Consider the following 16,228-nt stretch of genomic DNA (forward strand, 5'->3'; position numbering starts at 1 on the left):
GAGAAGGAAAATCAACCTCTTCAACAAACACAATGCAGTAGTGTTCATCACAGCCACAGTATAAACAAACAATATTCTGATGATTTGTCATTACAGGTTGTAGAGCTGAACATGTAACGCTGACCTGAGGGTGGTGCTACAGGAAAGATGATGGAGTCATTACATCTATAGTGTTACATTGACAGAGGACAGACTTTAGGTGTAGTTTAGGGCAGACACTACTGTCTACCTGACCTCTCCCAGCTCATTATGGATCTGTTGGTTAAACTCATCACCCTCCAGACACATGATGTTACATGTAAAACATTTAAGTAAAAGAGCTCCTCCTCAGATGTTCAATGTGTCAGGACTGACGTATCTCAGGTTGCACAGGGTCCTTGATGCCAACCACAGTGATGCAAACGAGGCTGTGTGGTGAGGATGTGGCTCTGGTTTTTCCAGTCTGACTCTCCATCAGCAGTAGGCAATGCAGATGGTCATCATGCCCTCTGATGCCATTCGCTCTGTAAACTTTTTCACGGAATCGTCTCTGTCCTGAGGTTTGAAGGCTTGCCGCTGGTCACCAGGATCTTACAGCACCTGGAACCACAGGACAGGTTCATGTGATCTGTGTCACCTAGCTGTGTAAAGCAGCTGTACACCACTTCCTGAACAGGATCTCAGAGGCCTAATTGCTGCTGTTGTTGTTCTTCGGCACAGCGCTCATGGACTTCCTCACTGAGTTATAGATGTACACATTGAACAGTGTCTCCTTTGAGATCTTACTCCAGATGGTCTGGCGGTCTTCTGGCAGGTCAACGGTGAGTCCTAGTGAGGCACATTAAGTCAAGTCTTGATTCCCACCTTGCAGCCCACCCTCCTTCACCAGAGACTGCGATACACAACTTTCAACAAGCACACAACAAGTGACAGTGTTTAGTGTTTAAAGTAAAAGTTCACATTTTTTCTAATCAATCTTTATACATTAGTCACATGTCCATATATACAATGAAACACTTTTTAGTCACTGTAACCATTCTTCCCATTCGTACTGACTGTGAATAGATTCAATGCATCAGATGGAGATCAACATTCACATCCATCACTCTGTACAAAATGTAATCTAAAGTTAATATGAGGCTTCAGTAGTCTGAGTTAGACAAATAAAGACAGTACTTTTCATAGTGGCAGTTTTATTTAGGAGTAGAACTCAAACAACTGGTCCAAAAATGATCCAACTATTTTGATAATAGTTTAAGTTTTTCAAAATAAAAATACCAAATATTCTCTGGTTCCAAGCTCTCAGTCGTGAGGATTTGCTACTTTTTGTTCTATGTGACAGTAAACTGAATATCTTTGGGTTTTGAACCCGGATAAAAAACTCAGATAAAAAAAAAAGTATCACAAGATTTTCAACATTTATCAGCCTTTGATCATTTTACAGACCACTGGTTCCTAAGCTTTTCAGCTAGTGATGATTTATCGCCAGACTACGCCTGTTGGAAACCCCGTATCACAGGTTGTCAGCAAGTGAAGCAAAGACTGATGTTACAGTAATTCTCAAATTGTTTAATTTCCTGAGGAGATAAAACTCTCCAGTATCACATTGTTTAATTTCCGGAGGAGATAAAACTTTCCTGTATCAAACATTAAAAAAGATAAATCATACAGAGGGGAATAACTGTGTGGCAGCATCATCTCACTTGTTGGTACTTGTTAACTCTTGTAGTGGAGACTGTCTCTGTGCTGTGATCTGTGATGTGGAATCAGGAGGCAGATGGGTCCAGATTATCAGATGAGTCCCTAGCTGCTCTGGCATCTCTCCAAACCCACCTGCTCTCTTGGTAAAATACAGAACTCACACAGCTTCCTGGGCGCAGCTGACCCCGATGCCCAGGATGAGCAGGTCCATGATCTTGGTGGTGATCAGGTCACTGTGACATTGCCCATCATCTAAGAGGCTTCCAGGTGGTGGACTAGGTTGTTATCCTGCGTCATTTTCTGACAGAGTAGAGTAGAACAACGTTACCTGTATCTGTTTTCCCCAAAACTTACTAACGACAGTTCACACAATGAGCAGTAATGGCCCAGGATTGTCTGGAAGGGGGTCAAATGGGACATAAGTTCATCGTCAGGGGGCTATCTTCTTCAGCAGCACTGAGCAACGTTAGGATGTTGAAGTTTTGGGGTTTTTTTTCTGGGTTTATTTTGGAGAGGGATGGGTGGGTGGTGGGGGATGGTACACTTGCAATATAATTGGCGGTGTGTTTTGAAAGGAGGCATAAGAGGAAGCTTTAGAGCTGTGTACCAACGTGATGATTTTTAAGTCATCAATATTACTGATATTACTGTTGCTGTGGTGACTCTCACCTCTCAAATAATGATCATGAGGGCAATTGGTTATGGCCTTTTTTCAAACTCAGTTAAAACAAAAAAATTGCCAACATTTCAGCTGGTTTAATTGCATTTTTCAGTGTTTAGTCTGTAAGTGTGTATCCCAAAGAGAGGGTCAGATTTAGCAGTAGAAAAGCAGCGACAGAATCTGGCAGATGAGAACTGATAATGACAGCTCAGGTCACACTGAACTTGCCGGTAATTTGATGTGAGTGGGGCAGAGTAAAGCACCTGACAGCATCGTAGGGTCTTTGTCCGTACTCTTTTTGACATGATCTGAGCCTCCAGTCAGAGAGCTCTCATCAATCTTAAAATCATTGCCCAGAATCAGGACACTGTCAGCAGGGAGAAGGTCACCTGGGACACTGACACATACAGACAGGTACATTTTAATAACAACTCAGCCTTATCCAGTCATTATGTTATATTGGGTAAGGAGTAAGTGCTGCCTATCACTGCCTTCGCCCCAAAAGGTGTTTGTTTGAAAAGTCTCAGCATCCTGTATTGACCTGCAGAGTCACAGTTGGTCACGAAGTCTAAGTTTAAGCATTAAAAGTAAAATGCATAACTCCTCTGGTCATCTTCTGAATGAGACTACACAAGATTTGCACCAATCACTGACTCCCAGCTTTCAGGCTTCAGCAGAGGTCATCCTGTAGAAACCTTTAACTTCTAAGAGGACATTAAGAGCATCAGTGCCTCCACAGAACCAACTATTACTATGTTTGTTGCTTTTTTTGTTAAATATTGTTCTCGTAAGTTTGACCATAGGTGATAATGACAGGAAATAAGAAGTTTCAACCACATTAAGACAGGGGATATAAACAAACAGTTTAACTTTAACTTACTGACATTTAATTTAACTTCAGGAAATCTCACACCAGTTTATATCAGTCACAAGTGGAAGAGCCTAAACTATTATCATATAAATTTAATTAGGGCATTGAAAACATGGCTGATAAACATTGTTTGGATAATAAGCTGTTTTAAGGTCATGACAGCGTATAAATGATATTTTGGGCATTTGTTCAATGTAGTTCATATTTCACTGTAGTATTAACATCAGCCACCAGGGGTCACTGTGAGTCATACTGATAGTCCTCACCCTGACAGTAAGTGATCTCTGCTTGCAATCAATAAGAAATTTAAACTATGCCTCTTCTGGATGACTTCAGATGTTTACACCTAAAGTACTGATTCCATGTGTATAACAGGGGGAAGAATAGATAAACCCAAAGTTGGTGCAGTATGTTTCCTCTGCAGTGTGAAAAACAACACAAAATATGAGCAAAATGTGTGAAATTCTACGCATGTTACAAATGTTATACTGATGCTTACAACAGTTCCAGATCAGGATATTGATTTTTGAAATATAATGTAGTATTTTTGGAGTAAAATGAGCCATGAAAATAACAACAACAATATCAGTTGAACTATTATGACAGCACAAAAATAAACCAATTAGTCGTTTGCATTTTTAAAAACACACATTTTAATGATACAGACAACATTGGTGACATTTAATTCTTGACAGCTGAAATTTTATGTTACAATACATAAATTCATTCTCTATGATTTATATTTACCACACTTGGTATATCTGCACAGTTCTGTCTTCTTTCACTGATGCTTGACTCTCCCAAAAATATAGGTTGACCCCAGAATGTGAACCATTATGTACAAGCAAGTCACAGCCAAACAAATTCATGATTAATTAGATTAGTAATTCATAGCTTTACTAAAAGTGGTGAGGAGGTGCCTGAACACTTTAAAAAAAAATCTAAATCCAGATGTTGTGGTCATGGTACTGTGTTTCAGCAGGGAGGTTTTACTCTGTGGATGTCCAATCAATGGACTTTTAAGACTTGCAAACATTGTTTCCAACAGTTTAACAGAACACAAGAAGTGACATTATGTACTTTTGTGAACTCCTAATGTGGGCCAAGCAGAGACATGACCTTTGAGAAATGACAGAAAAAGAGAAGAAGCAGCTGAGCTATCAATGGTACCATATCAACTGTAGACTTACACTAATGAAGATAGAGTGTGACACTCCCATAAATATTTCTAATACAGAACATCACAGACTGAGCAATTCAAGCGAGTCCCACGGTTTGCGCGCCTCCTTTCATGGAAAAAAAATCTTTGTCCACTTTTTTGTCCTTCAGTCCAAACATTTGTGTGAAGGAGTACATGTTCAAACACTGTAGGAGATCACGACTGCAATAATGACGACCGCCACTGTCGCTGCGATGACAGCAACGATCACCTTCACCTTCTTGTTCTCCCACATTTTCTGTTGCTTCACTTGGTGGGTTTTCTTTTCAAAGCCTTTACTCTATGGAAAAAAACACACAAACAGAAGATGTTACATGATGTCATCGTGCTAACGCAAACAACTTTGCAAAGAGTGCACTCGTAGCCGGATGTGAAAACCCAGAGTTAACTGAGCCGGTTGATAATCGGCTTCTTGTTGTCCGTCATCACTGTGTTGAGCTTGCTTCGAGATTCACGACTCTGGCCAAAGTAAGTTTGTTGTGTAAGTTTGGTGTTCTGCAGGTGGGGAACAGTGAGTTGATCAGAGCTTCACTGAATATAAACAGCAAAGTTAAACTATGATATTAAAGATGCTCAAATGCTCCACAGAGCTGAAGGGAACTGAAGTGTCGGATTTGTCACTTTCCCATCACACAAAGTCATTTAATCCATCACTAACATAAAAGTATTGATTAGTGGAGCTTTAAGTTAACCATGGTGTTCTCCCCGAGCGCTGCTTTCCAACTTTGACTGTTTCTAATCCACGTTATCCCAAAGTGGATCCTTAAGTGGTCCTTAAACTAAAATCTCAGTCATCTGCTTGTTTGCTTCAACAGCGTGATGTAACTGGAGCCAATGGAGCAATGTGGGAACGATGTGACCCACTTGTCGACCCCCAGATGGACATTGGCCTCGTGGCACGTCCTGGACTCGCTCTGTCATACCCAGGGAGACAAGCTCTCTTCATTCATCTTAGGAAACAATAGGAAATACCTTTCTAAAAATAGCACCATAAAACACAATCAGGATGTAAATTGTACATTTGTTTTCCTCTCCAGCTCCACCTAAGGTGTATTTATAAACATCAATATGACATTTCCTACTTTTAATCCCTGGGCGCCCGTGGAAAGGGAGTGTGTTATTCAATCAACCCAAAGACTTCCACAGACCACCACCAAGTAAAAATAGCTACAGTAGATAATGTGATAATATCGGTAATATCATGGCCTTCATGAGAGAGAAAGAGGTGATAACTTACAAGCAAAATGGCTTAAACTAAGTTAATGAATAGCAAGGGGATTGCGGTAACAAGAGGAGTGCTGTCCAATATATAGTATAAGGTTTATATCCTAATCAACAGAGTTCTGTGTAGTCTGGGGATAAGATGATATCAGCACATCCTTATCTAGCTCACAGTGGAGTAAGCTCATCAACTCATCTAAATGTGTTAAGATACAGAATAATGTGTGTATGTGGTGCATTCACTGACCCATGAAGAGCAGAAAGAAGATGTAAGTCAGCTGGTAGATGGCATGTCCTAGTATGTTCTTCATCACGGTGCAGGTGATGAGTGGCTTCTTGTGGCCGTGCAGGTTCCTAAGCAGCAGCGTCTCAGTTGTGAGAGCCAGCGAGGCAAAAGGGTCCGTGATGAGGTGTCGCTAGTGTCCCTGTTCATTCCAACCTTCGGATCCTCACAAGGGGTCAGGGTTAGGGTTAGGCATTATTTTAAAAAAAATCATCTGCTGCACAAAATGAGCTGTTTTTCAGACTCTTTCTCTCATCGGTATTGTTGCACTTGTTCAGCCAACCTACTTCTCCAAATAGAACGGTCCGAGAAGGAAAATCAACCTCTTCAACAAACACAATGCAGTAGTGTTCATCACAGCCACAGTATAAACAAACAATATTCTGATGATTTGTCATTACAGGTTGTAGAGCTGAACATGTAACGCTGACCTGAGGGTGGTGCTACAGGAAAGATGATGGAGTCATTACATCTATAGTGTTACATTGACAGAGGACAGATTTTAGGTGTAGTTTAGGGCAGACACTACTGTCTACCTGACCTCTCCCAGCTCATTATGGATCTGTTGGTTAAACTCATCACCCTCCAGACACATGATGTTACATGTAAATCATTTAAGTAAAAGAGCTCCTCCTCAGATGTTCAATGTGTCAGGACTGACGTATCTCAGGTTGCACAGGGTCCTTGATGCCAACCACAGTGATGCAAACGAGGCTGTGTGGTTAGGATGTGGCTCTTGTTTTTCCAGTCTGACTCTCCATCAGCAGTAGGCAATGCAGCTGGTCTTCATGCCCACTGATGCCATTGGCTCTGTAAACTTCTTCACGGAATCATCTCTGTCCTGAGGTTTGAAGGCTTGCCGCTGGTCACCAGGATCTTACAGCACCTGGAACCACAGGACAGGTTCATGTGATCTGTGTCACCTAGCTGTACACCACTTCCTGAACAGGATCTCAGAGGCCTAATTGCTGCTGTTGTTGTTCTTCAGCACAGCGCTCATGGACTTCCTCACCGAGTTATAGATGTACACATTGAACAGTGTCTCCTCTGAGATCTTACTCCAGATGGTCTGGCGGTCTTCTGGCAGGTCAACGGTGAGTCCTAGTGAGGCACATTAAGTGAAGTCTTGATTCCCACCTGGCAGCCCACCCTCCTTCTCTAGAGACTGTGATACACAACTTTCAACAAGCACACAACAAGTGACAGTGTTTAGTGTTTAAAGTAAAAGTTCACATTTTTTCTAATCAATCTTTATACATTAGTCACATGTCCATATATACAATGAAACACTTTTTAGTCACTGTAACCATTCTTCCCATTCGTACTGACTGTGAATAGATTCAATGCATCAGATGGAGATCAACATTCACATCCATCACTCTGTAAAAAAATGTAATCTAAAGTTAATATGAGGCTTCAGTAGTCTGAGTTAGACAAATAAAGACGATACTTTTCATAGTGGCAGTTTTATTTAGGAGTAGAACTCAAACAACTGGTCCAAAAATGATTCAACTATTTTGATAATAGTTTAAGTTTTTCAAAATAAAAATACCAAATATTCTCTGGTTCCAAGCTCTCAGTCGTGAGGATTTGCTACTTTTTGTTCTATGTGACAGTAAACTGAATATCTTTGGGTTTTGAACCCGGATAAAAAACTCAGATAAAAAAAAAAGTATCACAAGATTTTCAACATTTATCAGCCTTTGATCATTTTACAGACCACTGGTTCCAAAGCTTTTCAGCTAGTGATGATTTATCGCCAGACTACGCCTGTTGGAAACCCCGTATCACAGGTTGTCAGCAAGTGAAGCAAAGACTGATGTTAATTCTCAAATTGTTTAATTTCCTGAGGAGATAAAACTCTCCAGTATCACATTGTTTAATTTCCGGAGGAGATAAAACTTTCCTGTATCAAACATGAAAAAAAAAGATAAAACATACAGAGGGGAATAACTGTGTGGCAGTTATCATCTCACTTGTTGGTACTTGTTAACTCTTGTAGTGGAGACTGTCTCTGTGCTGTGATCTGTGATGTGGAATCAGGAGGAAGATGGGTCCAGATTATCAGATGAGTCCTTAGCTGCTCTGGCATCTCTCCAAACCCACCTGCTCTCTTGGTAAAATACAGAACTCACACAGCTTCCTGGGCGCAGCTGACCCCGATGCCCAGGATGAGCAGGTCCATGATCTTGGTGGTGATCAGGTCACTGTGACATTGCCCATCATCTAAGAGGCTTCCAGGTGGTGGACTAGGTTGTTATCCTTCGTCATTTTCTGACAGAGTAGAGTAGAACAACGTTACCTGTATCTGTTTTCCCCAAAACTTACTAACGACAGTTCACACAATGAGCAGTAATGGCCCAGGATTGTCTGGAAGGGGGTCAAATGGGACATAAGTTCATCATCAGGGGGCTATCTTCTTCAGCAGCACTGAGCAACGTTAGGATGTTGAAGTTTTGGGGGGTTTTTTTCAGGGTTTTTTTTTTGAGAGGGGTGGGTGGGTGGTGGGGGATGGTACACTTGCAATATAATTGGCGGTGTGTTTTGGAAGGAGGCATAAGAGGAAGCTGTGTACCAACGTGATGATTTTTAAGTCATCAATATTACTGATATTACTGTTGCTGTGGTGACTCTCAAATAATGATCATGAGGGTAATTGGTTATGGCCTTTTTTCAAACTCAGTTAAAACTAAAAAATTGCCAACATTTCAGCTGGTATAATTGCATTTTTCAGTGTTTAGTCTGTAAGTGTGTATCCCAAAGAGAGGGTCAGATTTAGCAGTAGAAAAGCAGCGACAGAATCTGGCAGATGAGAGCTGATAATGACAGCTCAGGTCACACTGAACTTGCCAGTAATTTGATGTGAGTGGGGCAGAGTAAAGCACCTGACAGCATCGTAGGGTCTTTGTCCGTACTCTTTTTGACATGATCTGAGCCTCCAGTCAGAGAGCTCTCATCAGTCTTAAAATCATTGCCCAGAATCAGGACACTGTCAGCAGGGAGAAGGTCACCTGGAACACTGACACATACAGACAGGTACATTTTAATAACAACTCAGCCTTATCCAGTCATTATGTTATATTGGGTAAGGAGTAAGTGCTGCCTATCACTGCCTTCGCCCCAAAAGGTGTTTGTTTGAAAAGTCTCAGCATCCTGTATTGACCTGCAGAGTCACAGTTGGTCACGAAGTCTAAGTTTAAGCATTAAAAGTAAAATGCATAACTCCTCTTGTCATCTTCTGAATGAGACTACACAAGATTTGCACCAACCACTGACTCCCAGCTTTCAGGCTTCAGCAGAGGTCATCCTGTAGAAACCTTTAAATTCTAAGAGGACATTAAGAGCATCAGTGCCTCCACAGAACCAACTATTACTATGTTTGTTGCTTTTTTTGTTAAATATTGTTCTCGTAAGTTTGACCATAGGTGATAATGACAGGAAATAAGAAGTTTCAACCACATTAAGACAGGGGATATAAGCAAACAGTTTAACTTTAACTTACTGACATTTAATTTAACTTCAGGAAATCTCACACCAGTTTATATCAGTCACAAGTAGAAGAGCCTAAACTATTATCATATACATTTAATTAGGGCATTTAAAACATGGCTGATAAACATTGTTTGGATAATAAGCTGTTTTAAGGTCATGACAGCGTATAAATGATATTTTGGGCATTTGTTCAATGTAGTTCATATTTTACTGTAGTATTAACATCAGCCACCAGGGGTCACTGTGAGTCATACTGATAGTCCTCACCCTGACAGTAAGTGATCTCTGCTTGCAATCAATAAGAAATTTAAACTATGCCTCTTCAGGATGACTTCAGATGTTTACACCTAAAGTACTGATTCCATGTGTATAACAGGGGGAAGAATAGATAAACCCAAAGTTGGTGCAGTATGTTTCCTCTGCAGTGTGAAAAACAACACAAAATATGAGCAAAATGTGTGAACTTCTATGCATGTTACAAATGTTATACTGATGCTTACAACAGTTCCAGATCAGGATATTGATTTTTTGAAATATAATGTAGTATTTTTGGAGTAAAATGAGCCATGAAAATAACAACAACAATATCAGTCAAACTATTATGACAGCACAAAAATAAACCGATTAGTCTTTTGCATTTTTAAAAACACACATTTTAATGATACAGACAACATTGGTGACATTTAATTCTTGACAGCTGAAATTTTATGTTACAATACATAAATTCATTCTCTATGATTTATATTTACCACACTTGGTATATCTGCACAGTTCTGTCTTCTTGCACTGATGCTTGACTCTCCCAAAAATATAGGTTGACCCCAGAATGTGAACCATTATGTACAAGCAAGTCACAGCCAAACAAATTCATGATTAATTAGATTAGTAATTCATAGCTTTACTAAAAGTGGTGAGGAGGTGCCTGAACACTTTAAAAAAAATCTAAATCCAGATGTTGTGGTCATGGTACTGTGTTTCAGCAGGGAGGTTTTACTCTGTGGATGTCCAATCAATGGACTTTTAAGACTTGCAAACATTGTTTCCAACAGTTTAACAGAACACAAGAAGTGACATTATGTACTTTTGTGAACTCCTAATGTGGGCCAAGCAGAGACATGACATTTTGGAAATGACAGAAAAAGAGAAGAAGCAGCTGAGCTATCAATGGTACCATATCAACTGTAGACTTACACTAATGAAGATAGAGTGTGACACTCCCATAAATATTTCTAATACAGAACATCACAGACTGAGCAATTCAAGCGAGTCCCACGGTTTGCGCGCCTCCTTTCATGGAAAAAAAATCTTTGTCCACTTTTTTGTCCTTCAGTCCAAACATTTGTGTGAAGGAGTACATGTTCAAACACTGTAGGAGATCACGACTGCAATAATGACGACCGCCACTGTCGCTGCGATGACAGCAACGATCACCTTCACCTTCTTGTTCTCCCACATTTTCTGTTGCTTCACTTGGTGGGTTTTCTTTTCAAAGCCTTTACTCTGTGGAAAAAAACACACAAACAGAAGATGTTACGTGATGTCATCGTGCTAACGCAAACAACTTTGCAAAGAGTGCACTCGTAGCCGGATGTGAAAACCCAGAGTTAACTGAGCCGGTTGATAATCGGCTTCTTGTTGTCCGTCATCACTGTGTTGAGCTTGCTTCGAGATTCACGACTCTGGACAAAGTAAGTTTGTTGTGTAAGTTTGGTGCTCTGCAGGTGGGGAACAGTGAGTTGATCAGAGCTTGACTGAATATAAACAGCAAAGTTAAACTATGATATTAAAGATGCTCAAATGCTCCACAGAGCTGAAGGGAACTGCAGTGTCGGATTTGTCACTTTCCCATCACACAAAGTCATTTAATCCATCATTAACATAAAAGTATTGATTAGTGGAGCTTTAAGTTAACCATGGTGTTCTCCCCAAGCGCTGCTTTCCAACTTTGACTGTTTCTAATCCACGTTATCCCAAAGTGGATCCTTAAGTGGTCCTTAAACTAAAATCTCAGTCATCTGCTTGTTTGCTTCAACAGCGTGATGTAACCGGAGCCAATGGAGCAATGTGGGAACGATGTGACCCACTTGTCGACCCCCAGATGGACATTGGCCTCGTGGCACGTCCTGGACTGGCTCTGTCATACCCAGGGAGACAAGCTCTCTTCATTCATCTTAGGAAACAATAGGAAATACCTTTCTAAAAATAGCACCATAAAACACAATCAGGATGTAAATTGTACATTTGTTTTCCTCTCCAGCTCCACCTAAGGTGTATTTATAAACATCAATATGACATTTCCTACTTTTAATCCCTGGGCGCCCGTGGAAAGGGAGTGTGTTATTCAATCAACCGAAAAGACTTCCACAGACCACCACCAAGTAAAAATAGCTACAGTAGATAATGTATTTCTCATTAAACCTCTTCTCTGAACTCTTCCTGCTTACCTTTTCCAGCAGCACATCAGCTCTGTCCTCCAGTTCACCCAGTTTGGCATGTCTCTCATCAGCCTTGTTCAGGTTGTCCAGCATGATGACCTTCACCTCCTCCACATCATCCTGGGTCTGCTTCAGGCGGCTATTTCCATTCTCCTGTCCAATCAACACACATGACACGGTTACAAAATCAGACATCTTGCAGATTAGTCTACTCATTTGGAAAATTTCCACTGGAATTGTTTGATATTTCCAATAGAGAAAGAACGATTTGTCTTTCTTCAGACAAGAAGGGAAACATTTATGTTTTGGGATAAACAGAGGAAGTGGGCAATTATGAGCAGTTATTGCCTACATGGAATTAAGAAGTCAACAAAAACAAAACTCAGCCTTCATCTGATGAAAATCCAAGACAAAGACGTCACAGTAGTGAACATGCTGCTTTATTCATCAGTGATCTCTGAGAAGTGCAGTACAGAAATGCGTGTGATTTAGCCAAGTTGGACCAATGTTGTTCCTGGACCAACATCGCAATCGACAAATCAAACAGCTCTTTGACATCATCTGTGTCCTTCTCCTGTGCTTCTTTTAAAATGACTTGGCTAGATCATATCATGCTATTATAAAAGGAGGATCTTTGTGTGAGTCACAATGGTAAACAAGTCAGTATTTAAGGATAAAGTCTGCTGTATTTTTTTTTTTTTTTTTTTGTGATGTCAAAATGACCTATGAAAAGAGCAAAAGTTATTTTCTCTTATGAATGAATATGATTCAAATAGCCACCATTGAAATGAAAAGAAAAGTTCATAAATCATAAATTGTTAGTGGAAAACACTCCTGTTCATTTCATTGATGAATTATGCTGACCGAAGCAAAAAATAGGGGCTACATTACGCCTAGTAACTTCAATTTAGAAAACGTAGCTTACTAACACTGATCATGTCAAAGGGCTACTTGGCTTATTCACATCATGCGTGCAGAAATACCACGGATGGTGCGAAAAATCCCCGTGACCCAAAACATTTTCCCCCATAGACCACCATTGTAAAAGAGACACATCGAACTGCAGAGAAGATCAATTATGACTTTTTCTATTATGAATCATCACAATGTAAAGTTTGTGGGCCGATAGAGGAAATACCAGCCGAGTAATTCTCATTGGACTGAATGGGCCCTACTTTCGGTTTGGTCTCCAGCTCTTATAATACATCCATGAGAAATATTTAATCAATTCAGCTTTTAAGTAAAAGTATGAGGAACTTGTGGATGACCTTGCATCATTATGGGGTTTTTGTTTCTCACACTTTGTGAAAGTGTCTCAAGAGCCAAAGAAGACATTATATAACTGTTGTCAGAGGCTAAGTAGCACTCCCAGTGACTACTAAACACAGCTTCATGCTCAAAATTCCCCTTTAAGCACCCAAAAGATGTGAGAGCGTGCCTCTGCACACATACACACACACACACACACACACACAGTTGATGCAAATGAAAGCTCAGTAAAACTGTAGCATTTGTTTCTAAATCCTCCTACACCACATCCTTCTATTTTCCGTTTTGCACACAGGTGTTTGGGTCTAAACTTGACATCTTTTGTACTTTCCCACTGAGAACATGTGCTCAGTTTTGTGTGTGTGTGTGTGTGTGCGTGCGCTAATTCGTGCATTATCACTCACTTCCTGTAAGAAGCATACTCTCTAAAATCATCTGATTCTAAGTTTATCACACGTGCGTATTCTTCACACATTTTTTAAATAGTTTGTACATCTTTCTGTACAAACATCAAGCCGATGGAAGAAACCTACTTGTGCCTGACATTTATCAGACTGGCTTGCTGTTTAGTAAACAGAGCAACAGTCTTGCTCCTGTTTCCAAGTGGATTAAAGCAACAGCACATTCATTTGTAGCTTTATAACTCAAATTTGAATATTTTAAAGCAATCAACGGAACAAATATGTTACAAATATGGAATTTCTTTCCCCACTGCTGAGTGAACCTGAAGCTTGAATGAAAAGATGAACAAAAATGTGGGCAAAAATGATGCAGGACTGGTTTTTTTTTTTTTTAAAGCGTGAAGGAAAACAGCCTGGGTGACTACAGGTTAACACAAACGCTGGAGCAGGATATTTAGAGAGTAGCTTCACCTCACAGCAATTAGTATCCTGACAGGTTTCCCTTTGACCTTTGCCCCCTGTGAGCCCTGAGAGGAAGCCGGCATCTCAGAAGCTGACGGACACAGGAAACCGACAGATAGAACAAAACATGTACGCTCTCGGCATCTTGATTCACCTCACCATTCGCCGTCATTTCCTGTTAAAGCACAAGTAGGCCGAGAGGAGTATAACCTGCTCCTGCTTGTGAATGACCGGTAGAGCTGATTAATAGATGCCCACTCGGCTCATTTTTTGGCCAACCGAATAGTAATGATAGAAGAACAATAGTCTGTGTTTAAAATTCAGCCGGCGACGTCTTAACACAGGAACTGCTGCCCATTCCAGTTTCCCTCCTTGTTTCCTTCCTTCCCTCACTCCCTCCCTCCTGCCTGCATTAACGTACCTGGCATAATATGCAGGGAAACCACACCCACATCAAGTAATAGCATGTTCATTACAGTGCGGTATGCTACATCTAAAACAAGCTGTGCTGTTACTGAATAATAATCTAGTTACGATTGTTTTAAGATTATAGAGTTGATTCAAGTGTGTGAGGTCTAATTATTTTATCGAGAGATTTATTTTGAAAAGATTCCAAATAAAATGGGCACGGCAGAGAAAATTCATATTTGATCAGTTTTAATTCTCACTAACCTCCCACTGCTGCTCTTAAAATCTATATCTCTTTAGTCAGACTTCATCATAACACTACATTTCTCTATATTAAAGGGCAGGTTCACTACTTTTTAAGTCAGTTAGAACAACAGCCAGGTGACAAGGTGAACACTGAAACACTGAACACTTTTTTTTGCTGTAATAATTCCTCCTGATCATACCGACCCTTAGAAGATCTCTTCATATTGCTCTTACGATGTAAATCTACAGTCCTATTTCTGTGCAAAAGTGTATTTAAGTTTATCAAACGCTAAAATGAGATTCAAATGAGTCAAATCCAGCAGACATGTTTCAACATTACAGTCTTTTTAGTGTTAAAGTCATTATTTTTGTTACTATACTTCCACCACAGCTCAACAGGGAAACACTAAGAGGGAATTTGATGCTAAAAAGACTATAAATGTGTCAGATATCACTTGATATGACTAACTCACACTGATGAAGACTCATATAAGCTTCATATCTACTTTTAAATGCATTTTTGCACTAAATGACCCCTCACTTAGACTGAAAGCACATTTGAAGGGCATCTTTAAACAGTCAGCGTGAACAGGAGGAATGATCACAGCGGAGGAAAACCTCTTTCACTGTTCATATAGACACCTGACTGCTGTTTAATGATACACTTGAAAAAAAATATGAACTTTACCTTTAACACCGTATAGACATTATCATGCTTTTATTTGTTTCTATTGATTTTATTTGCTTTCATTTATGCAGTAATTCACAGCAGTAGTATAAAATCCTAGTCTGCCACTTGTTGGACTTTGCCCCCCCCCCAGCCTGGTAACTATTACCATACAGTACTTTGGCCTGTAACACATTGCTATTCACTCACCATTGCTGTCCCGTGTCTCGCTGCTGCTTGTACCGAAGCTGTCACCGGATCCAGGGCATTTAAAGTGCGACTGAAGTCAACTTCAGAAACAGGAAACACAGCATACCAACTCAACTGTTAGAACCTGCCCCAGTGTTTTCCCACAGCTCTGTAAACTGCTGTGTTTTTTTGCGGCTTTTCTTTATGCGACGGGAGTGTGTGTTTGCCTCTTGTCACTTTCACTTCTCCTCTGCTGACTCCGGACTGGTCGGTCCGAGGTCTGCTGCTGCTGCTGCCCTTCGTGATCTACTGATTGTGATGCGTTCACGGTGTTCCCGGAAAAGTTGCAATTACGAAAAAAACGATCACGTGATTTAGGATGACTGACAGTCTGGATGTCGTGGCTGTACAGACTTGTTGGAAAAAGGGGGAGAGTAAGGGAGGATGTTACTCCACACACAGTCTAAACATACTCAAACATTGTAGGCTACTCACCAACAATTTTGAACTTTCACTTTCCATTTTCCTATTTTATATTTCCACTCAACTAGGGTAGATTAGGGTAATGTGGGATACTTTTTGCAATTCTGACTTGTCTAGCTTATTTACATATGAATCCAATACATGATATCAACATCTAATACCATTATGAAAGATGTTTCCTTGTTAAATCAAAAGACATTTTTTGGATATTGTACTCAAAAGGAACATGGCACTTATATTA

At 40.2% G+C, this 16,228-nt stretch overlaps 1 protein-coding gene across 1 annotated transcript; it reads right to left on the reverse strand.

Moving 5' to 3' along the window:
* Positions 1 to 10,057: 10,057 nt before the first annotated feature.
* Positions 10,058 to 15,774, reverse strand: vamp5 (vesicle-associated membrane protein 5). Its single transcript, XM_062418102.1, has 3 exons — positions 15,526 to 15,774; positions 11,872 to 12,015; positions 10,058 to 10,927 (listed from the first exon to the last, which is right to left on the reverse strand). The coding sequence occupies exons 1-3, from the start codon at positions 15,526 to 15,528 to the stop codon at positions 10,787 to 10,789; spliced, it is 288 nt and encodes a 95-aa protein (XP_062274086.1). The 5' UTR covers positions 15,529 to 15,774; the 3' UTR covers positions 10,058 to 10,786.
* Positions 15,775 to 16,228: the final 454 nt, after the last annotated feature.

The sequence above is a fragment of the Scomber scombrus genome, chromosome 4, assembly GCF_963691925.1.
Source record: "Scomber scombrus chromosome 4, fScoSco1.1, whole genome shotgun sequence".
NCBI classification, from domain to species: domain Eukaryota; kingdom Metazoa; phylum Chordata; class Actinopteri; order Scombriformes; family Scombridae; genus Scomber; species Scomber scombrus.

Bases quoted from the DNA above. Each gene is read 5' to 3' on its own strand.
- vamp5 (XM_062418102.1), bottom strand. The intron at 10,928-11,871 runs GTAAGCAGGAAG...TTTTTTCCACAG, and splicing joins CTGATGTGCTGCTGGAAAAG to AGTAAAGGCTTTGAAAAGAA.